General features: G+C 44.4%; 1 protein-coding gene across 1 annotated transcript in view; it reads right to left on the bottom strand.

Annotated features, from left to right (window-relative positions):
* Positions 1–25,663, bottom strand: part of LOC124620239 (putative odorant receptor 85d) — a 110,123-nt gene that overhangs the window by 16,331 nt on the left and 68,129 nt on the right. Inside the window, exon 5 of the mRNA XM_047146907.1 lies at positions 6,929–7,028. Coding sequence (XP_047002863.1) covers positions 6,929–7,028 — 100 coding nt within the window. The remainder of the gene's footprint in view (positions 1–6,928; positions 7,029–25,663) is intronic.

Below are 25,663 nucleotides of genomic sequence, written 5' to 3'. Positions count from 1 at the left end.
GCACGTGCTCCGCTACGGCCGATTTCCCCACCTGTCCCAACCTGCAATGCCGCTTATGTTCGGTGATCCTGGTGTTGACTGATCGTTAAGTCATTCCAACGCAGATTGTTCTACATGTATATGGTATTTGGTATGTTGAAAGTCTGCTGCCGGATCCTAAAATAAACTCCATTCAATATTTCGGCGATCCAACTGTTCGCCATCTTCAGGAAAACACTGCAGCTGCTACTGCTAAGTCCCACTTGGAACTGATGCCAAGGCTGCAAATCGATGTCTTATATAGGACTCCGCACCGTATCCGACGCCGCCCCCCACAGTTGCTACCCTCCAAAACTGGGCAGATTGCAGCGCCCTTAACAAAACACAGGCGGCAACGATATAACGACTCAGAGACTATTTTCGAACACTCGGACTGGCCGCACCAAAGAACGTTCTGTTTTGATGCAGGATAGCACAGAGCTCCAAGTCCTGCTACGAGGAAACTCATTGTCTCTATTAATTTCTCTAAGCACGTCCGACGTTACCTGGATGACACCATTCCAAAACGTTGGATTAGAGAGGAGGAGCAGGTCTCCAGACCTCACACCTTGTGACGTTTACTGTGGGGTTACGTAAAAGACCCCTATGCCTGACACTCTTAAAAGTCTGCGACATCACACTGTTGAAGCTGTGAATTCGATAACGAAAGACCAGCTGTTTCGTGTGTGGCAGGAAATGAGCCGCTGTTTTGATATTTGTCGTGTAACACATAGTGCTCACATTGAATGCACACAAATTTCAACTTTTCTCTTTCCAGAAACGATGGAACTGTTTTCCTACTTTTTGTAGTCTGGGAGCAATTAATGTCTAAAGCCTGTTCCTTCTTTTTGTATAACCCTCTACTGCCGATTCTGTCCGTCACTCAGGAATGGTTGTCAAAAAGGCAGTACCCGACATTTATTTTTCCGATGTGTCACGTTGCCGAATGGTTGATTCTGTGACACTTCTTATGCAACTGATGGAGTACCCAGTACTCCTCAGAAAACTTTCTAGGTGTTTCACTTCGCGTCTGAGGTGCTGCGGCTAACATATTCGTCTTGATCGCGTTGCGAGCGTATTGATCACACCAGTTTTCTGGCTCGGGCGGTGATCTGAAAGTTTGTGCATGTATCGGTCAGGGTGTGTCGGTTTTCGATATACGCCGTACCCCATGTTTTAACCATCTCTCGTGGCACCAGCACATCTAGAAAGGGTAACTGTTGGTCCTTTTCTACCTCCGTGATAAATTTTACTTTGACTGTTCAGGTGTCTCAAGAAGTCATCGACTGTTCTTCACAATGGCCCCACACAACGGAGGTATCGTCGACGTATCTGTACCACACCTTAAGTTCAGGTGCGAAGTCCTTCTCCTGTGCTTCAACATTTTACGTTAAGAAGTTGGCCATAGCTGTACTAAGTCGACTACCCAAGGCTACGCCGTCCAGATATTCTCAGAAGTTGCCATTCCACGTGAAATAACTCGTAGTGAGACAGTCTTGAAACAGCTCGGTGCTGTCTTGCAGGAAAATAGAACAGGTATACTCCGGAGAATCACTGAGAGGCACTTTGTAAACAAAGAAACAACATCAACGCTGACAAGGGTGTCGTTTGGTCCAAGTTCTATTTTCTTCAGTTTCTTAATGAAATGTCCTCGAAAACCGACAAACACGGACCGATACCTCCACCACCCGAGCCAGAAAAGGGGAATGATTAATACGCTAGTAACTTGAGCAAGACGAATATGTGAGCCTTAGCACCTGAGATATGAGATGTAACACCTAGATAGCTTTCTGAGGAGCAGAGGGTAGTCCACCAGTTACGTAAGAAGTGTCACAGAATCGAAAATTCGGTGAAGTGACAGATCGGAGAAAGAATGTCGAGTACGACCTTTTTGATAACCATTTCCAGAGTGACGGACAAAATTGGCAGTATATAGTGCAGTCACGGCGTAGAGACAATATATAAACCGACAAAGAAGATCAAAAAGTATCTCAGATCGGAAAAGGTGAAGAGGGATCCAGTTGCAATGTCGGAAGTATACTGCATACCATACACATGTGGAAAAATCAATGTTGGAATCAATCAACAAAAGGATCATGCAAGGATAATGTAACATATTAACTAGTAGGTGGAAATGAATGAAATTGCAGCAATATGTTTCCGGAGGCTTCCCACTCGTGCATGGAAAAGTGGACATCACATGGCATGAGGCCAACGTGACCGTAGCGCCAAATGGGGCTGCCAGTCGAAGGAATAGGAAAAGACAGTGTGCGCCAATCAGTGAGCAGTTACGGTGCACTGTGGTGGTGCTCTCCATTACCACGTAGCCCAGAGACAGTATCTGGATGTCTCCACGCGGAGAAGAATCATCGGGAAACTGGATGAAGGACGAAGTATGACGAGTGTAGCCCAGAAGTTTGGTTTTGCTCACAGCACTGTTTCTCGTGAATGGGGAGCGTTCCGAACGACAGGCACTGCTGCCCGGAGGAGAGGAGGTGGTCGACCACAGACAACTACAGCAGTCGATGACCACTCCATTATGCAACAGGTAATAAGGGACCCATGTCAAATAGCGGATGCAATTGCAACCACATTTAACAGGACTGCAATGCACGCAATCTCATGCTCCACTGTGGCACGTATACTGCACAGGTAGAGGTCTCTTTGTTCGACGATCAGTACGTTGTGCTCCGCTGAAACTAGCACATCGGCGGCACCCTTTGTGATGGTGTCAAGAGCATAGCGATTAGAGCAACGGGAAAGTGGCGTCGTGTGATCTTCTCGGATAAGAGCAGATTCGGTATGAGTAGTGATTCTGCACGTAGAGAGACTGGGACACGTAAGTCGCCCAAAAATATTGTCGAACAAGTTACTTTTTTGTGGTCGAGTTGTTAAGGTGTTATGGTGCGGGGAGGGGGGGGGGGGGTGATATCCAAATCTTTGAACACGACACTCACTGGTCAACATTATTTTGACACTGCGATCCCTCATGTGCTTCTTTTTCTCTTAAGGATACATTCGGCTCTGACTTCTATTTTATGGATGACAATGCGCAACTGGATCGAAGAGAGCAGGTGGGGGAGCTCTTGGAACGCGAGGATCTTCAGCGAATGGACTGACCACCTCATTCCCCCCAATTAAATCCCGTAGAGCAAGTGGGTGACGCATTGGATTGACGTAATGTAGAATGTCCAGATGCACTATCGACCCTCCGGCAGTTGTCAACCGGGGCGCCCTACCACAGCAACTCCTTACCAACCCTGTGGCCAGTATAGGAGCAAGTTGCAGAGCATGCATTGGTGTCCGTGGTCACCACACGCCATAGTAAGAACCATTTCACGCTTTAATGGCCAAGGGACCACCATGAATCTCGATGACTTATTGTCATTGAATAAAAGTTCGTCTTTCGGTTGCCCTATATACTACAGCAGTTCTTTCTACGTACGCTACCTTTCTTCGAGTTATGTTACTTGGCAGTGACACATCATACGAAAGCAACTGCCGTCGTTAAGTTTTAGACACCATTGTATTATCCTTAGATGCTTTACTATGTGACTGCGTCTAGAAGTGTACCATTGATTTCGCAGTAGGATGTTACCCCGTTCTGTCTCCTCGTTGCGAGTATTACTTTGCATCTAAGAGGGGCGTTCAGTAAGTAAGGCAGCATTTTTTTCACACCAATTTCGACTGAAAAAATGCAGACTTTGTTGTGGGACATCGTGGAATATTCCCGCTTCTGCCCTTATAGTTTCATAAAGTTCCGGTAGGTGGTGGTGCTTCTTGTAACCTTCAAAATACACTACCGGCTATTAAAATTGCTACACCAAGAAGAAATGCAGATAATAAACGGGTATTCATTAGACAAATATATTATACTAGAACTGACATATGATTACATTTTCACACAATTTAGGTGCATAGATCCTGAGAAATCAGTACCCAGAACAACCACCTCTGGCCGTAATAACGGCCTTGATACGCCTGGGCATTGAATCAAACAGAGCTTGGATGGCGCGTACAGGTACAGCTGCCCATGCAGCCTCAACACGATACCACAGTTCATCACGGGTAGTGACTGGCGTATTGTGACGACCCAGTCGCTCAGCCACCATTGACCAGACGTTTCCAGTTGGTGAGAGGTCTATAGAATTTGCTGGCCAGGGCAGCAGTCGAACATTTGCTGCATCCAGAAAGGTCCGTACAGGACCTGCAACATGCGGTCGTGCATTATCCTGCTGAAATGTAGGGTTTCGTAGGGATCGAATGAAGGGTAGAACCACGGGTTGCAACACATCTGAAATGTAACGTCCACTGTTCAAAGTGCCGTCAATGCGAACAAGAGGTGACCGAGACGTGTAACCAATGGCACCCCATACCATCACGCCGGGTGATACGCCAGTGTGGCGATGACGAATACACGCTTTCAATGTGCGTTCGCCGCGATGTCGCCAAACACGGATGCGACCATCATGATGCTGTAAACAGAACCTGGATTCATTCGAAAACATGACGTTCTGCCATTCGTGCACCCAGGTTCGTCGTTGAGTACACCATCGCAGGCGCTCCTGTCTGTGATGCAGCGTCAAGGGTAACCGCAGCCGTGGTCTCCGAGCTGATAGTCCATGCTGGTGCAAGCGTCGTCGAACTGTTCGTGCAGATGGTAGTTGTCTTGCAAACGTCCCCATCTGTTGACTCAGGGATCGAGACGTGGCTGCACGATCCGTTACAGCCATGCGGATGCCTCTCATCTCGACTGCTAGTGATACGAGGCCGTTGGGATCCAGCACGGCGTGCAGCATTGCTCTCCTGAACCCACCGATACCATATTCTGCTAACAGTCATTGGATGTCGACCAACGCGAGCAGCAATGTCGCGATACGATCGATGAACCGCAATCGCGGTAGGCTACAATCCGACCTATATCAATGTCGGATACGTGTTGGTACGCATTTCTCCTCCTTACACGAGGCATCACTAAAACGTTTCACCAGGCAACGCCGGTCAACTGCTGTTTGTGTATGAGAAATCGGTTGGAAACTTTCCTCATGTCAGCACGTTGTAGGAGTCGCCAGCGGCGCCAACCTTGTGTGATGCTCTGAAAAGCTAATCTTTTGCATATCAAAGCATCTTCTTCCTGTCGGTTAAATTTCAGGTCTGTGCGGAATCGCTTGGGCACTACGAGGCTGATCCTGAGAATTTCTTGTCGAAGAACGGGCACAGGCGACAGTTCATCACCGGAAACAAACGGGAAACCTGGAACAAAGTGGCAGCCCATGGAGTGGCGCCAAAACACCTCTTCTCCGACGTAAAAGTCCAAAGTCGCATCCCCAGCCGATAAACTCATGGTGAGGATCTTCTGAAACTCCGAATGGCTTATTCTGTTTGATGTCCTCCCTCAACGTAAAACGACCAAATCTGAAATGTTTCAAATGGCTCTAAGCACTAAGGGACTTAACATCCGACCACCAAATCTGAAGTGTACCGTGTTACCCTCAGGAAATGGAAGAAACGTCTTCAGCGTGTTCGTCGCCCAAAAATGCAAACGAACTTCTTCTCCATGATAACGCAAGGCCTCACACAAGTCCGCGCACCCAAGGGGAACTCACAAAACTTCATCGGACTGTTCTTCCTCATCCACACTGCAGCCCCAACTTCGCACCCGATTTCCATCCGTTTGGTCCAAGCAACTCGCGTGAAGCAGTACTTGGATCTTGGTGACGTTGTTGATGGAACAAGAACTTGGCTCCGACGTCGACAAGTAGAGTGATACCATGCGAGCATAATGGCCCTCCCAGTAAGATGCGTTAGGCCATCGCATTGAACGGAGATTATATTGAAAAGTCGGGTATTGTAGCCAAAATAGTGGGAAATATTATAGTATTAGGTTAGGTTAGGTTAGGTTAGGTTAGGTTAGGTTAGGTAATGCGCTGCTTCCTGGACTCGGGTAGGCGCACCGACCCCGTATCGAGTCCGCCCGGCGGATTACCGTCGTCGGTCGGTGTGCCGGCCAGCCTGGATGTGGTTTTTAGGCAGTTTTCCACATCCCGCTAGGTGAATACCGGGCTGGTCCCCATGTTCCGCCTCGGTTACACGACTCGCAGACATTTGAACACGCTCGCGCTATTCCATGAATTACACTCGCCATAGACAGCAGGGGTACACTAATTCCATCCCGGGGTGTATGGGGTGGCGGCAGGAAGGGCATCTGGTTACCCCTTTCCACTAACCTTGCAAATCCGTTCCTAACAATGCCGACCCTGCGTCAGCGCGGGAGATGGCACCTGTGAAAGAAAGAATGAAAGAGTTAGAATGCTGAATAAAACCAACCTGCTTTCAGAAAAAAAGTGTTGCATTACGTATTTAACGCCCCACGTAATTTTAAACAGCGCTCCGGTCAGTACACTAAGTCGTTCTTCCTTTCCTTACTGTCATCTGACGATGGTACTTGTAGACCACAGCGACCTCAGTGGACAAATCCGAAATGCTGCTAACGTTGTCTAGTAGATGGTCTACGTCCTGTTAGACTTCCTTGGCGCCGGCCGAAGTGGCCGTGCGGTTAAAGGCGCTGCAGTCTGAAACCGCAAGACCGCTACGGTCGCAGGTTCGAATCCTGCCTCGGGCATGGATGTTTGTGATGTCCTTAGGTTAGTTAGGTTTAACTAGTTCTAAGTTCTAGGGGACTAATGACCTCAGCAGTTGAGTCCCATAGTGCTCAGAGCCATTTGAACCATTTTTTTTAACTTCCTTGGCACACAGTCAGTGTTACCTTCAGTTCTAACAATTTCTTATACCTGTCAATATATTTATTAGTTGAGATTTGACATTTGAAACCATGACGTTTCATGACAGCAGAAACAACTATTAGAATTAGTTACGTCTATAAACGTTATGTCTCCCGTATTATACTTACCGCTGCTAGAGAGATGATGTTCGAGCACAGATTCAAAACATTAATGGCAACTACAAACAGGACTGGTGTCCCAGTAGCCTTCTGGAACTCGTTGACACACCTGCAACGATATGAAACATTCCACATGAAGGTTTTGTTGATTACACTTCTATTATCTTTTGTCATACGATCAAACATATACACGTTTCCATGGATCTAGAAAAAATTTTGAAAAAACAGCTGGAACAAGTTATTGTCGTATGTGATGGTGTTGGCCAAAGCCAGAACACAGTTTTCTTCAAAGAATATAAATTCGAAATCAGAAATTCTGTGAAAGATTCCAAGTAGGTGTGTCACTTGAGTATGACGTCAAATGACGCCAATACGACGTAACTTACATCGTAGCTACAATACTGCCACACATCACAAGTAATTCACATTACACGGTTTTGGGTTTGTAAAACTTTAGCTTGGGTTGATAAGTTACCCCAAGATATGATAACTTATAATATTGTGGAACGAAAGAAAGCCAGCTTTCCTGTGTCTGACCTGTACAAATGACCAAGTACCGAATCACAATGGGGAGAAAATAAGCACTGAAAGGGATATCTGATTTTCCTCTTCATCCGGGCACAGTTTATTTGCTATTTTTAACATTGTATTGGATCGATGCAGCTACGCTATCTTTAACAGCGATGAGTAACAAGGCGGTTCCCGCGATGGGTACACCGAGAGCGATACTGACATTGTCGTATTACGGTGCTCAAAATACGCCACTGGATGCGGAGCTTGAAGAAGGCATGAGAGCCGACGTAACTAGGCGACCTTAAACGAAGGGCAACCACAGACATTTAGGTGTGAAACTAAGACCTTCCTATATCAGATATTAACTGTCAGAGTCAACTTTGGCGAGCGGGATGGCCGCTCGGTCTAGGCACCTTGCCTCGGTTCGCGTGGCTCCCCCCGTCGGCGGTTCGAGTCCTCCCTCGAGCATGGGTGTGTGTGTTGTCCTAGGGACCGATGACTTCAGCAGTTTGGTCCCATAAGAACTTGCTACAGACTACCAACTGTTAGAGTCAACTTTCGAGATTAGAAATGCTGGGTGGGAGCCTAAGTGTCATTAAAGGTGTGTTGCCATAATTCCACTATCCTATTCACTTTTGTCTGTGCGTTATGGAATACGAGGACTAGCTCACAATTTATTCACCTCTTACTTTAAGAACAGACAGCAAAAGGTTATTCTCCACAGTAATGAGAGTGGCGATGATATAGGGTCTGTGTGGGGCACAGTTAATTGGAGGGTGCCCCAGGGGTCAGTCCTGGAGCCACTCCTGTTTCTCATTTATATAAGTGGTAAGCCTTCTAGTATTACAGATGATTCTAAAATATTTCTGTTTGCTGATGACAATAGATTGGTAGTACAAGATGTTGTGTGCAACACTGGCACTGTTTAAAATAGCGCAGTTGAAGACATAAGCTCATGGCTTCTAGAAAACAAACTAACTCTAAATCAGTAAGACTCTTTTACATATCAACAAAACCTGACGTTCTTTTTACACAGAATGGATGATTAGTGGGACTGAACAGTTCAGATTTATAGTGTTCAGATTGATAGTAAACTTTCGTGCAACGCCCATGTTCAGAATCTAGTCCAAAGACTGAATGCAGCCAGTTTTACTCTTAGAACAATATTTGCTTATTTTCATTCGCTTATGACGTATGGCAGTATATTTTGAGGTTACTCTTCCCATTCTCAAAGCGTATTTTAGGCTCAAAAACTGGATGTTCTGGCAATAAGTGGTGTAAGTTCGCGAACCACTTCTCGACCCCTGTTCATTATTCTGGGTATTCTGACATTGGCCTCTAAATATATGTATCCTTTAATCGCGTTTCTTGTTAACAGTATCAGCTTATTCCCAAGTATTATCAGTTTTCACTCACTTAATACTAGGCACAAATCCAATCTGCATTTGTATCGCATCTCCTTGACTGTTGTGCAGACAGGCGTGCAATATTCTTCTCCATCCATTTTCAGTAAGCTGCCATCAGAGTTCAAAAATCTTATCAGTAACCCAAGCGCTTTCAAATCTAAGCTGAAGAGTTTCCTCATGGGTCACTCTTACTTTTCTGTCAAAGACTTGTCAAAAATTAATCTAATGCCCGCGTTACATTGTTGATTGCGTTATGTAAATGCTTGTCGTTCTTTTATGATTCATAAACATTTCATTTTATCTGTTATTACTTTTCTGTTACAATTTCATGTACTGACACGTTTCATGATCATGGACATTTGCCCTTCAGTTTCGTCCTACGGAACTAGACGTGTGATATAAAAAAAGTATACTGAAACTTCCTGGCAGATTAAAACTGTGTCCCGGACCGAGAATCGAACTCAGGACCTTTGCCTTTCGCGGGCAAGTGCTCTACCAACTGAGCTACCCAAGCACGACTCACGCCGCGTCCTCACAGCTTTACTTCTGCTAGTACCTCATCTCCTACCTTACAACTTTACAGAAGCTCTCCTGCGAACCTTGCAGAACTAGCACTCCTGAAAGAAAGGATACTGCGGAGACATGGCTTAGCCACAACCTGGGGGATGTTTCCAGAACGAGATTTTCACTCTGCAGCGGAGTGTGCGCTGATATGAAACTTCCTGGCAGATTAAAACTGTGTGCCGGACCGAGACTCGAACTCGGGACCTTTGCCTTTCGCGGGCAAGTGCTCTACCAACTGAGCTACCCAAGCACTGGCGGAAGTAAAGCTGTGAGGACGGGTCGTGAGTCGTGCTTGGGTAGCTCAGTTGGTAGAGCACTTGCCCGCAAAAGTCTAAGGTTCCGAGTTCGAGTCTCGGTGCGGCACACAGTTTTAATCTGCCAGGAAGTTTCATATCAGCGTACACTCCGCTGCAGAGTGAAAATCTCATTCTGAAAAGTATACTGTTTACATCAAGGAACAAATGACGATTAATATTTTGCTGACAGCGCAGGTATCGTTCTGGTGTTACACGGAGCATGCTAGAGATTTTTGCTCCAAGGTAGGTGCTGCAATCAGCGTTATGATGCACTTCAGATCTGAACTCTCTGTTGCACACGCCCTCACTTTTCCGCAATCTTTGGAATTAATTGTTTTAAACTTAGGAATTTTGATTAATTTTTAGTGTTTATTAATAAATGCATTATAACGGCGTCCCGGAATTTTATTTAAAGTAGATTAGATACCGATCTATCCAGTCATAAAAACGTAGTTAAACTCGTAGCAGCTCTAAACGATTCCAATATGCTACAAGATCTGCTATGAGGGTTTAGGTCAGTAAGAGTAAAGCACAGAGCAGACTGGACAGGTAATAGGAGTTTCTAAGCACCGATTCCCAAAGGTAATACAAAGCAGTAAGGAACAACAAGTTTTACTACATCTCTACTGTACCACTTTCTACGGGCTTGTGGCAAGGCTGAGAAATATTTATCGAGGTTTACAACCGAAACCGATCTTGCAATATGGCAGCCCTTGAGCGGACTAAGTTCTCTCTGCCACCTCCCCCAACCCTCATTCTCTGTCCATATCCTCCTCTCCTTTCCTTGTCCATCGCCGTCCGCTGTGGCCTAGTGGTTCTAGGCGCTTCAGTCTGGAACCGCGCGACCGTTACGGTCGCAGGTTGGAATTCTGCCTCGGGCATGGATGTGTGTGATGTCCTTAGGTTAGTTAGGTTTAGGTAGTTCTAAGTCTAGGGGACTTATGACCTCAGATGTTAAGTCCCATAGTGCTCAGAGCCATTTGATTTGAACCTTGTCCATCTACTCCTGCCCCATCTCCATCTCCACTCTCTCTGTCCATCTCCTCTTCTACATTTCTCCCTTCCCCTCTCTCTGTGTGTCTCCTCCTCACCACTATCTGTGATCTGTGTCCTTCTCCTCCTCGCCCCTCCCCCTCTCAGTCTGTCCGTAACATTCTCCCCCTTCTCTACCCACACTATCACCCCCGTGGTTCCTGGCTCTTGCCCCCACAATACTTGTTTCCAGATAATAAGCAATATGTGTACAGGTTTTGGTTTAAATTGATCCATTGGTTTAGCAGCAGCTTATTACCCGCAGCTTTGCCTGCGAACGCACTTGTCACATACGTTCACATCCATTTGACATATTTCACTCTTACTTGTACACATGTATTTGTATCTCTAGCTAATTTCGCCCTGCAGTTTCGTTTTCATGCAGCTCTATGTTTGTGACGTCGTATCTTATGTACTACATTCATGTTCAGAAGATTGGTTCAAATGGCTCTGAGCACTATGGGACTTAATATCTGAGGTCATCAGTCCCCTAGAACTCAGAACTACTTAAAGCTAACTAACCTAAGGACATCACACACATCCATGCCCGAGGCAGGATTCGAACCTGCGACCGTAGCGGTCGCGCGGTTCCTGACTGAAGCGCCTAGAACCGCTCGGTCACAGAGCTTGGCTGTTCAGAAGAAACAGAACACCTTGAACACCTAGAGATAGGACGTTCATATTCACAGGACATGAATATAAGTATATTCTGCAGAAATGACTATAATTTCAGTCACCTCGGTTCAGCACGTGTCATGTTGCTTAGCAGGCACAGGGTCCGCCGTCGGCCCTCATAACTTGTTCCACGCGTAATTGCATCCGCGGGAATGGCGTCCTGTTGTATAGCCGACCATGCTGCACTCACTTGGTTCCAAAGTTCATCTGTAATGACTGACATTGGGTCACAGCACTGCACCTGTCGTTTCACCACATTCCACAGATTTTCAATTGGCGACAAGTCTGGTGATCTGGGGGCTAGGGCAAAAGGCTGACATACTGTGACACCAAGAAGGCACGAATTTGTGCTGCAACATATGGCTGTGCATTGTCTTGCTGAAAATGGCGTCTATAGTGCTGTGCAAAAAGGGTACGGCTACGGGTCGCAGGATGTCATTCAAGTAGTTCACACTGTTCACAGTGTCCTGGACATGCACCATCTGTGATTTGTAGTTGCATACAGTAGCATCCCACACCGTAAGACCTCGCGCGGGCGCTATGTGTCTTGAGCAGATGCAGTCAGTGTGATGCAACTCTCCCTGCCTGCGGCGAACCTAAATGCAGCCATCATTTTCAAACAAACAGAACCTGGATTCGTCGGGAACCACTATCTGATACCATTCCTTTCCCCAGTAACGTCATTCCACACACCATCGCCGTCTAGCATGTTTCCGCACATTCGTCAAAGGTAGGCGGAGAAGTGGACATCGCGTACGTAACCCATGCTGCAATAAACGGCGACGGACTGTTATCCCCGAGAGTGTACGATGTGTTACACTGTTCCACGGTTGCGCCAGAGCCGAGGACGACGCATGTCTGTCCTACAATGCCATTTGGATGAGATGTTGATCATCTCGAGGGAGTGGTCTGGGTGGCGCGACATACAGGATGGTCGGAAATTCCCGTTACAAACTTCTAGGACTTGTAGAGGGGAGTGAGTACGTAATATTTTGAATAGGAATACATGTCCGCAAACGTACCGTTTTCGTACCGTTTGAAGACATGTTTGCTAGGTAGGTTTGCAACAGGATAGTCATTGCGATGGGTGCTTACGTCAGATCGGCCGATGTCATTTGACATCCTACCCTACCTCACTGACCTGGTTGAGCCTAATTCACGCGTCTGTCGGCGTTGGAGCAACATGGTTGAGCACAAGTTTGCAGAGAACACCGACATGATCTTCCTGAATGGCGAAGCTCACGGCAATGGAAGAGCTGCTCGTCGTCTTTATCAAGATAGTTCTCCACAACTTCGAACTACATCGCGTACCCTTTTCGCCACAATCACGCAGCGGCTTCGAGAGACGGTGTCTTCACCAGCAGCAGGCGTGACTGTGGCGCTCCAGGGAGGCCCCACACGCCCGAACTGGAAGAGGCGTTAGTGCATCACGTTGATGAGAATCTGTCAACAAGTAGTCATTGTCTATTAATGAGTGGAACTATAGAACACGTGATTTATTGGATCACACCCAGTCAACTACTTGTAAAAATGGTCGCATTAGTAACACGTTTTCAAATGGTTGTTGCACGGAAATGGTACCTTTCTGAACATGGGTTCCTATTCAAAATATTATGTACTCACTCCCCACTACAAGTCCTACGGCCTTCAGTGAACCATCCTGCGCTACCGAAACATTTCGTCCCACACGAGCAACGGTTTCCCGGATGGATGCATCACATTCTCTCATGGCAATAATGCGCCCTCTTTCAAACTCGACGGTACGGTTTTGCGCATACGTCTGCGAGGCATCCTGCATGTCTGGTCAAGTCACACTGACGCATTACCTTCAGTTTACGACGACAACGAGAACGGCAGGCACATTTTGCCGGTAGGTGGTCTTGCGCCGCGATATTGATGTTGACCCTGAACCCACAGGCCGACATGGTTCAAATGCTAATCAGTTCTGCAGAACACATAATGTACATGTCCTGTGAATATGGACGTCCTATCTTAATCGTTAAAGTGTTCCGTTTTTTTCTGAACATAAGTTTATGTATAATACAATGACACAGTTTTGCAGCTACATCCAGTGGCATATGTGGATACCGTCTGCAAAATGTGTTGGTAATAAAGAAGCAGTAAATTAAAACTTCATGCTTGTTGCAGCAGTTTTACTACATGAACAGCTAAACTGTATTACGCGAAAATCTTTTTACCTTTCGTCATTTTATGGGGGATGACAGCGAAATAGAGTCTCATAAGGATTTGGAATTATGTGTCAAGTTTGTTGCAAGTCACTAAGTGCTCTCGTTCTCACACACTGGATGAATATAATCCGGCTATTTAGGGGTCGTGAGCTACGGTAATTTTTGCCCCCACTCTTTTGAGAGGGAGATGGTTCTTTCCCTCGCAGTGTTTTTTCCCAGACAGTAAATGATACGTGTACCAAGTTCGATTGAAAACCACCCAGTTGTTTAGGAGGAGATGTGGAACGTACATACATACACATTTGTAATATGTTTGGATAATGCCTCGAAACCAGAAAGAAAGCGCGTAATACGCTATGTCTGCCGCTTCCTTTAATCCGTGGCAACTGTTATGGACAACACGTTCACACGCCCTTTGGCTTCTTTAACAGTAAGTTTGAAGTCTGAAAACAATAGGACTTCATGAAGGGTACAGGAACATACACTGAAGAGCCAGAGAAACTGGTACACCTTTCTAATATCGTGCAGGGCCCCCGCCAGCACGCAGAAGAGCCGCAACACGAGGTGGCATGGACTCGGCTAATGTCTAAAGTAGTACTTGAGGAAACAGACACCATGAATCCTGCAGGGCTGTCCATAAATCCGTAAGAGTACGAGGGAGTGGAGATCTCTTCTGAACAGCACGTTGCAAGGCATCCCAGATACGCTCAATAATGTTCATGACTGGGGAGTCTGGTGGTCAGCGGAAGTGTTTAAACTCAGAAGAGTGTTCCTGAAGCCGCTCTGTGCCAATTCTGGACGTGTAGGGTATCGCATTTTCCTGCTGGAAGTGCCCAAGTCCCTCGGAAAGCTTAATAGACATGAATGGATACAGGTGACCAGGCAGAGAGCTTACGTGCGTGTCACCCGTCAAGAGTCGTATCTAGACGTATAACGGGTCCCATTACCTGTCAGAGTCGTATCTAGACGTATCACGGGTCCCATATCACACGAACTGTACACGCCCCACACCATTACAGAGTATCCACCAGCTTGAACAGTCCCCTGCCTACATGCAGAATCCATGGATTCACGAGGCTGTTTCCATATTCGTAAACGTCCATCCGCTTGATACAATTTGAAACGAGACTCGTCCGACCAAGCAACATGTTTCCAGTCATCAACAGTCCAATGTCGGTGTTGACGGGGCCAGGCGAGGCGTAAAGCTTCGTGTCGTGCGGTCATCAAGGCTACACGAGTGGGGCTTCGGCTCCGAAAGCCCTTATCGATAATGTTTCGTTGAATGGGACGCACGCTGACATTTGTTGATGGCCAAGCACTGAAATCTGCAGCAATTTGCGGAAGGGTTGCACTTCTCTCACTCTGAACTATTCTCTTCAGTCGTCGTTGATCCCCTTCTTGCTAGATCTTTTTCCGGCAGCAGCAATGTCGAAGATTTGACGTTTTACCAGATTGCTGATATTCACGGTACACTTGTGAAATGGTCCTACGGGAAAATCCCCACACCACCGCTACCCTGGTGATGCTGCGTCCCATCGCTCGCACGCCGACTGTAGCAACACGTTCAAACTCACTTAAATCTTGATATCCTGCCTTGTAGCAGCAGTAACCGATCTAAGAACAGCGCCAGACACTTGTTGTCTTATAAAGGCGTTGCCGACTGTAGCACCGTATTCTGGCTGTTTGCATATCTCTGTATTTGAATATGCATGCCTATACCAATTCATTTGGCGTTTCAGTGTATAACGAAAGCCTACAGAATTATGCGTGACCTTGTCACCGCACAGCACAGTATTGTTCTACTACTCATTAGCTGATTACACGTCGTTTCCCGGTTACTTATTGATCCCAATCTTATACTGGGGTGAAAGTATCACCCCAGTATCATCTGTCAGCCTAATGACCTCTACAATTGTTAATTTGACACTAATGTCCGTTATTTTCAGTTTGTCGAAATATTTTTTGTCTCTTAAGACCACTGTACGCTATTCAGTATAGGAGTGGCAGGAGTAGCCTCTAACCTTACCTTTGGCAACCGCAAAGTTGCGCAAATGATTCGAAGAAATCGTCATTATTTAGAGACCAATAGTTAACATTCACGAAAAACATTTACTGTTTCTATTTTAAAACTACCCTCACTGATCAATGCTGTATTACACAACAAGAAATATGAAGTTACTTTCATAATGTGCTTTTTCCATTATTCATTTTTGCTCTGTGAACTTGAAAGATGGTTGCTAAACGGCGCTTTCAGTTTATTCACAGCTTTGTTTTCTTTGGCTCGCGAAATAGTCTTCAAAAACTTTTTTTGCAAAGATATCCTGTAATCGGTAGTCGAGTGCAAACTGTTTCAGTTGTCTCTCTGTGAGACACTGCTGTAGTGACGTGTTTCACTTCCAGCGAGTTCCACTTGCTTCCAGCCAGTGGGAGTAACGGTCAAGTAGGCCACGTGGCCGAGAGTGTTCGTATTCGCACTCCGTTATGGACACTGAAGCATGGAAGTTGGAGCAGTTCGGAGGTAGCGGCTAAAGTTTTGGAGACTTTTTGGTGAGGCCGTTTCAGTTATTTGCGGCGGCTTAGTTGGCAACGATTAATACGTTTGAACCGTGGTGATATTCTTGTTGTTTTCTGTATTGGTGAAGACTAGTGAACATGACCTGGTACTTAAGCTTCAGGTGTTGCAGGTGGACAGACGTAGTTTGTGTTTCTTAAGTTGGTAACTGATGGCAGGATCGTGTCTTAGTGACCCAGTCCTGTGAATTACGCTCTCACGTTTATCATTCCTCTTGCATTTCAATCTATTCAATGCATTACTGAAAGCCGTGTGTAGAAGACTTGTATTTTCGTGATTGCTAGACATCTGATTCATCTTCAAGTGGATTGTGATTCCCACGTAGTGTATGTCATTTTTCGTCAGTTTGAAGTTAATACAGAGTATCTATTTAGTACCACTGTCATTCGGTTCCGTTCTCCCGGCTCACTTATTTAACGTTCGTGTGTAGTTCTGATGCACGCTTCGTGTGACGCGTGTTGAGCACACCTGTTGCAAAAATCCCCCTTTGTCTACTCAATAATTATCCAGGCTACTGAGATCGAAATAACTGGTGGAAATAGAATTGTATACAGCTTTCCCACATTGTTAGTGACAAACATCCTGTTCTATTGTACGACTAGTACTCAGGTTGTGAAAGGTAGACTCAAATGCTTTTCCAGAATGCAGATTACTGTGACAGATTTATGCAATACGTGTATCTTTGTAGCAGCGAAATAACTTCCACGGGACATGGTAGGAGTGCCTTCAGCTTTTGAAATAGAAAAAACAAAATTTTGATCTTGAATTTGCATTCTTTCAAATTAATAAATGATGAAATGGTGGCGGCCCTCAAATACGTACCCTCTGACTCACTGTTGAAATATTAAAAGTTTTGTCTGGTTTCGTTGTCTAGGGGCTGGGATACGTAGTTGCCGCATTACAAGCCAAATACTGCTGAGTCTACAGTATACGATATGAATATACACATGAATCGAATGGTCGAAGGTTCCTATCACTCGGCAATTACGAATTGTGAATGTAACATATAGATTTATAAATGAAAGACTGCAATTAAATAAAATCTGCAGGTACTATCTTAACGACTTTAATTGTTGAGTGCAATAGTAGAAGTACTTTTAAGAATGTGGTATATTTCTGCCAACACTTCTTGGTGTCGATGATCCAGCAATTAAACAGATTATAAGTTGAATAACAGGGAAACAATAGATCCCTACTGCACGTAATTAGTTATGAACAACAACACAGCTCACTAGATACGCACTTCTAAACGCACACTATGTCTTCACTGTAGAAGCCACAGAAATCTCACAAGTGCACAAGTCGGCAGTCCGAAGTATTTCTATCTGCCGCGACCACGCGCAAACCGCTCCATACTCTCCAAGTCTCTCTCTCGACCATGCGTCCGTTGTGCCGTACCGTTCCAGACTCTCTCCGTGTCCTGTGCGACTGTCCCTCTCGCGCACTGTCCCGAACTGCCTCTCGTGTCCTCTCCAGTACTCCATGTTCCTCCCCCACTTCCATACTGTATCTCCATTAACGAACGCTATGATTGGCTAGAGTGCTCCCGCCATGTCTTCAAGCCAACACACACTCACAAACATATTAAAACTCATTCGAAATACTGGATTTAGATTTAAATAACTTGAAATTAAATAAATATTCCTACAGCTGGACCATAAACACGCTCTAACACACATTATTAAATACATAAACAAATTGAATAAACAAGTATCAAAGGAACAGCAACAAAAGGTAGACCAGAAGCCTAATGTCTCTGTGCTTTCTAAACCACAGCAAATATTTAACCAATGTCTTCATGAAAAGAATATATATCGGATATAAACAAAGACATAGACGAATAAATATATTTATAAGCATGCTGCTACCGTTTTTTCGCGTAACTGTGGAGTACTTACAGCCTGACGCGATAGATAGTAATTGGCCATTTGACCTCCAATAACTCTTGTAATATTCAAGTTACATGCCTGTAATTTATACAAATTTATGTTTACACTAATAGCTTTCTAAAAATCGGATGAACCGTTTAGATTTTGGAAATATGTTGCTTGTATAATTTACAGTCGGATACTAAAGTTTAAACTTATAAAGATATTGAAAATCTGATTACACCATCAGAATAGTCGTGCAAATATCATGATCCATCTGGCTAATGTTAATTTCTATACAAACTGTGAAATGTCTGCCATTAAGGTTTCACAAAGTTCGCCATCTTCGGCACTCCCGGCATGTCTCCTTCATCGACACAGCGTCACCATGGAATTCCCAGCCATGTGGCTGGACCACGAGCTGGGGCTACCCCGTCATGAGCCGGCCGGAGTGGCCGAGCGGTTAAAGGCGCTACGGTCTGGAACCGCACGACCGCTACGGTCGCAGGTTCGAATCCTGCCTCGGGCATGGATGTGTGTGATGTCCTTAGGTTAGCTAGGTTTAAGTAGTTCTAAGTTCTAGGGGACTTATGACCACAGCAGTTGAGTCCCATAGTGCTCAGAGCTATTTGAACCATTCGGACTACCCCGTCATGCTCAGCCAACGTTGGGCACCACGCCGTTGCTGCCGGGGCGCGGCCCGCTGAGAGGCTCCCGCGCGGCCACGCCAACTCCGAACTTAAGGGGCTCCGGAACGCCCTATACTTGCAATGTTAAAATAACGCTTATAAATTACATCTTTCCTCACAAAGTATTTGAGGTAGGAAGTTGAACTTTTTACAGATTATTTATTGGAATATGGGCTACAACTTAACACAGGGATTTTACAAAATTTTAGTTCAGTTATTAAAGATGATTTTTTTTTCAATTGTAATGAAAATTCACAACATTTTTTTTGCAATTTTTTATTTATATATTCAAAAATATACAGTTTTTTTTGGAAAAAGGCTGTGTTAAATTATGCAGAAAGTACTGTGTAACATTTACTGAAAGTTTGAAACAAATATGTTTGGAAGATCCTTAGAAAACATGTAATTAGTATGAGAAAATAAAAGTTTTGGGAATCGAGCGACAAAGATTGGATTAACTTTTTAGTGTATTCCAGGTCCATAGGATGGATTATCTTCATCCTCCGCAAACTCCTCCTCCAGCTTCCTCTTGTTCCTCCTCCTGTTTACTCTTGCTTGTATTTCTAGACTCTTTACAGCCCTGTCTGCAGCCCGAAGGCGTTCCTTGTCTAAAGCAAGCATCGCTCGTTGTTGTGTTCGTAGATTTTGCTACCATTTTCTTCAGTTGCAGTTACTGCAACACTGTCCCAAAAGGTGGTCATGTATGAACACTTATCACATTTCAGTTGTATTTCACTAGCAAGTCCTACGTGCTTTATTATGGAGAGTTCCAGACCAACTTCACTACAATGAATACATCTTACACAGTTTGAAAAAATTCCTTTGAGAACCGACATATCAAATATTTCATTCACATCCGATTCGCCCATAAAACATTCATAGTTTTCACTCATTGAACCAAGCTTCTTCTGTGAAGTATTTTCTTTCCCACTTTGACTGCTATGGGCAGCTGTACTTGAGAGGTTAGGTTCACTCACTTGGTTATCGTCTTTATTGTTTACAGTAATAACACATACCTTTGGCTTTCCAACATTTCTCCTTTTCTTAAAAACCTTCAGAGGATTTCTAATAACTTTACTTTTACTCATTATTATACTTCAACAAAACAGAGACCCAAGAAACAGAATTAATTACGAATATTTTCGAGATAACGACAGAGTAAATAAACATGAAACAATCGACAATCACACCAGCGATATATATTGAACCATCACAGGTTAGCCACAACACATACTTTATGTCACATCACTAAAATGTACCTGATGAACACGGACGTTAATAATAACACCATTTGACAGCAGTTTAACAGCGCCACAGTGGGTCACGCCCATGTAGAACACATTTCAAAAAAAAATTAAAAATAGTTGTAGTCTTCGGAATTGAATAAATTATATATCTATTAAAAGGTAATAGTCTGCAGATTCAGAAAACGCAAAAAAGTAAAAATTGAACTTTTCATGATTTTGAGCCTTTCCGGGGCCCCTTAAGAGTATTTCCAGGGCGCCACAACTTGCTCGTTACGTCACAAATTATATCATTACTCAGTTGCTTTGGTGAGACATTTTCAATGAGAGATAGTTTTCGAATTACAGTACTGTGATTACATTCACAAAGAATTATCCCCATGAAAAAATGGTTCAAATGGCTCTGAGCACTATGGGACTTAATTGCTGTGGTCATCAGTCCCCTAGAACTTAGAACTACTTAAACCTAACTAACCTAAGGACATCACACACATGCATGCCCGAGGCAGAATTCGAACCTGCGACCGTAGCAGTCGCGCGGTGCCGGACTGTGCGCCTAGAACCGCTAGACCACCGCGGCCGGCTATTATCCCCATGAACTGGGTTTGGCTACAAGTCGACCACATCAGCACTTTGTAACTTTGATTACATTTTCAGAATTATTTCGAGATCGTGTGGCGTTCTATCATATAAGCCAAGCCTGAAAATTTGAAGTTGCGCGGTTTATTATAGGTGTGATTGCTTCTTTTCTTACTACTCAAGGTCAGTCTGCCTTATGAAACTGATAGTTTGGTCACGAACATTCACAGAACAAAGCGTTACTTCAATAAATCAAGGCTTAGTCTATCTACACACGTTAGCAGATCATTTTTTAACACAGTAGATCACTTACAAGCTCTTTGCATCATGACCGATAACTCCTGACAGCAGATCGCTCAGTTTCACTTAGATGTTCGTCAGTATGTTCAGATCGAAATTAAGAATTACGATGAGCGTCGGGTACCGTCATCCAAAAATTGAGCCCAGTCTCTTGCCTCACACTTTTATTTTTAATGGGGAACCTTCTTTGAAAATTCAACAGCTGAACAAGCACCTTATTTCAGTCTTTTCAGTCCTTCAACTTTTTCCAGTTCTAGTAGCTCCAACTCTATCGCTGCTGACTTCCGTATAATTGGGAGCGAAACGGAACAGCATCTTCTCTAAGTGCTTACCTAAGCAAACTGTATCCTAATTAGTTATAGTGTTCTCACTCTCTCGTTTCGTTGATATTTGGAATAACTTTTCTTTTATCTACGAAACCTTCACATTTCTTATTTTCATTCGACAGTCTAAGATATTATCAAAGATTTTGCCAAATATTTAATTAATTATGTTTTTCATGAGTAGGATGATGGTGTAGGACGTAATGAGTTTTACAATGTTAGTTATAATCCGTCTTGATTGCAAAATTTTTATTCATATGACCGTTTTCGGTTCATCTAGAACCATCTTCAGATCTGATATTTCGGTTACAGGAGTACCCCGTCCTTATCCAGCAATTTTCACATGCTGCCTCACTCCTGTAACCGAAATATCAGATCTGAAGATGGTTCTAGATGAACCGAAACCGGTCATATGAATAAAAATTTTGCAATCAAGACGGATTATAACTAACATTGTAAAATTCACTGATTGCTGCTATCCTATTAGGCATTATGTCTGTTTTTGCAACGTAATGAGTTTATAGTAGTTATAAGTTTAAAGATGGCTGACTTTTTGTACTTTCATATGAAGATATCGCTTGAATTCCTGCTGTTGAGTGACTGTGTACCATTACTTTCTGGAAATTGATGCAGTGCAACAGTTATGGCCAGAACTTCGGCATCAAAATTTCTGTAGTACACTGACGGAAAAAAATCGCAATACCAAAAAATAATTAATGTACAGTAATGAAATTTCGGAAATACACTTGTCTACATAATACAGGGTGGCGCAGGGGAACGGGAAATTTTGAACGTTACAGTTGGCAGCACTGTAGCGCCGGCAGATGTTCGAAACTTTGCACAATTGATGTGAACGCATTGCCATTTAGTAATCATGGAGAATTGGACTGGTGCGGAACGTGCAGTAGCTGTGAGAGCGTTTTACAAAAATGGTGATAGTGCGACTGCCGCGCAGAGAACATTTCGACAGCATTACCAGCTTTGACGTCATCTGCGCATGCGATTACAACGTGGGTGCGTAATTTTGTAGAAACAGGATCTGCCTTGAAAAAGAAATTTCCAGGTGGCATTCCAACGGTACGTACCCCAGAGAACATTGCAGCTGCTAGAGCTGCAATCGAGAGAAGTCCTCGCCGCTCCGTTCGACAGCATGCATCTTCGCTAGGGATTAAGCGACGAAGCTTACAAAGAATACTGCACGAATTAGACTTCCATCCCTATAAGTTGTAGATTGTGCAACACTTACATGAACGAGACCCAGCGTCACGTATGGAGTTTAGTAGCCAGATATTGGCTAAAATCATCGAGGACGCGAATTTCCTTGGTAACTTATGGATATCAGACGAAGCCCATTTCCACCTGAACGGATTCGTGAACAAACAGAATTTTCGTTATTGGGCACAGGACAAACCTTGTGAGTTTCACCAGCGACCACTACATAGCGCCAAGGTCACAATATGGTGTGCTGTATCATGTCATGGTGTTATCGGCCCTTATTTTTTTGAACGTGAGGATGGTAGTGCAGTGACAGTAACATCCGTTCGATATGTTGAAATGCTTCAAACATTCTTTACACCGAGACTGTAGGAGCTTAATCTTAACGTCGAAAACATGTGGTTTCAGCAGGACGGACCCACGTCACACACTGCTCGACAATCGATGGCAGCAGTTCGTCAATTGTTTGGAAGACGCATTATTTCACGTAACGGTGACATTGCATGGCCTGCGAGATCCCCTGATCTTAGTGTGTGCGACTTCTTCCTGTGGGGATATCTTAAAGGCAAGGTGTACCGTACACGTCCTGCAACGATCCATGAACTGAAGGAGAACATTGAAAACGAAATCACTGCCATTCGCCAAGATTTGCTACACCGCGCATTCCAGAGTTTTCGTAACAGGCTGTTAGAGTGTGAACGCCGAATGGGAGCACATCTTTCCGATGTCATCTTTAAAAAGTAAAGAGACGCTTTTGGACATTTTGATTGTAAAGACATACTGAATAATGGCATACTGAATACGTTCACTTTCGTTAATAAATTACTAGTTTTATGAATTTATTCATGGAAATGACGTTATTTCGAAATTTCCCGTTTCCCTGCGCCACCCTGTATATTTGATTAACATTGCAAGAACATAGATTCACGCAGGCACGAGATAAACTGTTGTAACCACGCCAGTTTGAGGCGCAATGTCACAGACTGTGCGGCCTTTCCCGTCGGAGGTTCGACTCCTCCCTCGGGCATGCGTGTGTGTGTTGTTCTTAGCTAAGTTAGTTTAAGTTGTGTGTAAGTCTAGGGACCGATGACCTCAGCAATTTGGTCCCTTAGGAATTCACACACATTTTATTTTTAAACTGCTGTAAATTGAAATGCTAGTTCATTAATAACCGTATAACCACAGGAATGTTGAATACAAACATGCCATTCTGTTGCACAGGTGGTGGATGTCAGTTTGCGGGACGGAGTACCGTGCCTGTTGCACTTCGTCGGTCAATACGAGGACGTTTAATGGTACTTGTGGATGACGCTGGAGTTGTCGCCCGTGCTGGATTGGAAACAGATCTCGTGATCGAGCAGTACAAGAGACACTCTGAAGAGCATATGGGACTACAACAGATGGATGTGGCCGAGCTGTTGGGAAACACTCCTCAGAATGCGGTTCATGAATGGCAGCACAGCAGGTCGAGTCACGAATATGACGCACGAATTCGCAGTCACGGTACCTGGGATAGCCACGGGAGTTCTCCTGCTGTCATACGAAATCGCACCCCTGACCATAACTCCAGGTGTAGGTCCGGTATGTCTAGCGCGCAGACACGTTCGTTGCAGGCCTCCATCTTACCAACACACAGCCGTCGCTGGCAGTGAGGCAGAACCTGCTTTCATCAGAAAACACAACAGTCCTCCGCCTTGCCCTCTAATGAGCTCTCGCGGTAGTTTGGGGACAGTTGAATGCACGCTACAGGGCGTCTGGGTCTTCCATCTCGGTAGTGTCATCTGTCCGCCTGGAGCTTGGTCTTCTTCCACTCTACATTCTCGTGGCCACTGCTGCCAGCAAACATGTACAGTGGCTACATTCCTGTCGAATCTTCCTGCAATATTACGGAAGAAAAATCCAGCATTACATGACGTTGTTCAAACTCAGTGAGGTGTTGATAATGGCGTCTTTGTCGTCTATAAGGCATTCTTGACTAACATCATCGCACCATGTCCAATCTCAAAGGTAACAAACGCTCACGACCGTTACAGCGTGTTTTTCAAGCAAACCTGATTTCTATCCTTGTAGTGGCTATTTTCCTGTCGGATACTACCGATAAATTGGGTTATTCCAGAACAGGGTGTAGCAATGCAATTCTGTTATTTTTCAACTTCTCCCAGCGTAATTCATGACAAAACAGGTCACAGATGAACGGCCAGATGTCAGGACCTAATGGGCACAATATTTTGGCAAGCAACCATTTTGCTATCATCAGATTTGCTGATGAATTCACTGCAGAGGAGTCGGCATGGGGCTTATATTTCCTCCTTGATCCACCTGCCACCCCTACTCCCCGTCTCCCCCGACGTCAGTTCATTCTGGGATACCTCGTTCCTCTTTGAAACGCCTGGTTAAATCCGCAGGACAGAACAGGTAGTAGGAATTGTGGAAAGGGGACAAAAATGAGCGGCTGTCAGTTACACTTGAACACATATAATTGTGTTTATTTTTCCAAAAATTACAGCGCAAATTTCCGAGCTTAACTATCGACTGAGGCACAGCCTCTTTAATTTTTAAAACGGATGACGGCCCATGATTTAAAAACACAACTACAATAAATTTTCAAAGGCAGAAGGTCCAAAGCTTTATCCTTAAATAATTTTAAAAAAGGAGGCTGAAGGCCCAGACAATCTAAGACTTAACAATAAGGAATTTTACCTTTAAAGCGGCTGAAGGCCCATGATTCAAAACACAACTACAATAAATTTTTACAAGGCAGAAGGCCCAAGTCTTTACACTTAAAATTTTTTTTTTTAAATGAGGTTGATGCCCCAAACAATCTAAGACTTAGCAAGTAAGGAATTTTAATTTTAAGAATGCTGAAGGGCCATGATTCAGAAACACAACTACAATAAATTTTCAAAAGGCATAAGGCCCAAAGCTTTATCCAAAAATATTTTAAATGAGGCTGAAGGCCCAAACAATGCAAGACTTGGCAAGTAACGAACTTTCATTTTTAAAACGGCTGAAGGCCCATTATTTAAAATCCAACTCAAAGCACACAAATTCAAATTATCGGTTATGAGCCATTAAAATACACAATCAAACATCAATAAGAAAAGGTAATACAGCCAGAGGCGTTCTGAAGTTTCCGGGGGTCGGACTGCACTTGAAATATTAACCTTTTCTTAGGGGAGACAGGTAGTCGGCCCAATTATATCCGATCCGCCGGCAACCCAAACAAGAGACAGTCAACGGACCCAACGACAAGACGACTTGCTTTCCACCCGACCAGTA

This window comes from Schistocerca americana, chromosome 6 (genome assembly GCF_021461395.2).
Source record: "Schistocerca americana isolate TAMUIC-IGC-003095 chromosome 6, iqSchAmer2.1, whole genome shotgun sequence".
In the NCBI taxonomy this organism is placed as follows: Eukaryota; Metazoa; Arthropoda; class Insecta; order Orthoptera; family Acrididae; genus Schistocerca; species Schistocerca americana.
Note: the sequence above shows the minus strand (reverse complement) of the source record. Positions and strands in the feature narration are given on the sequence as shown.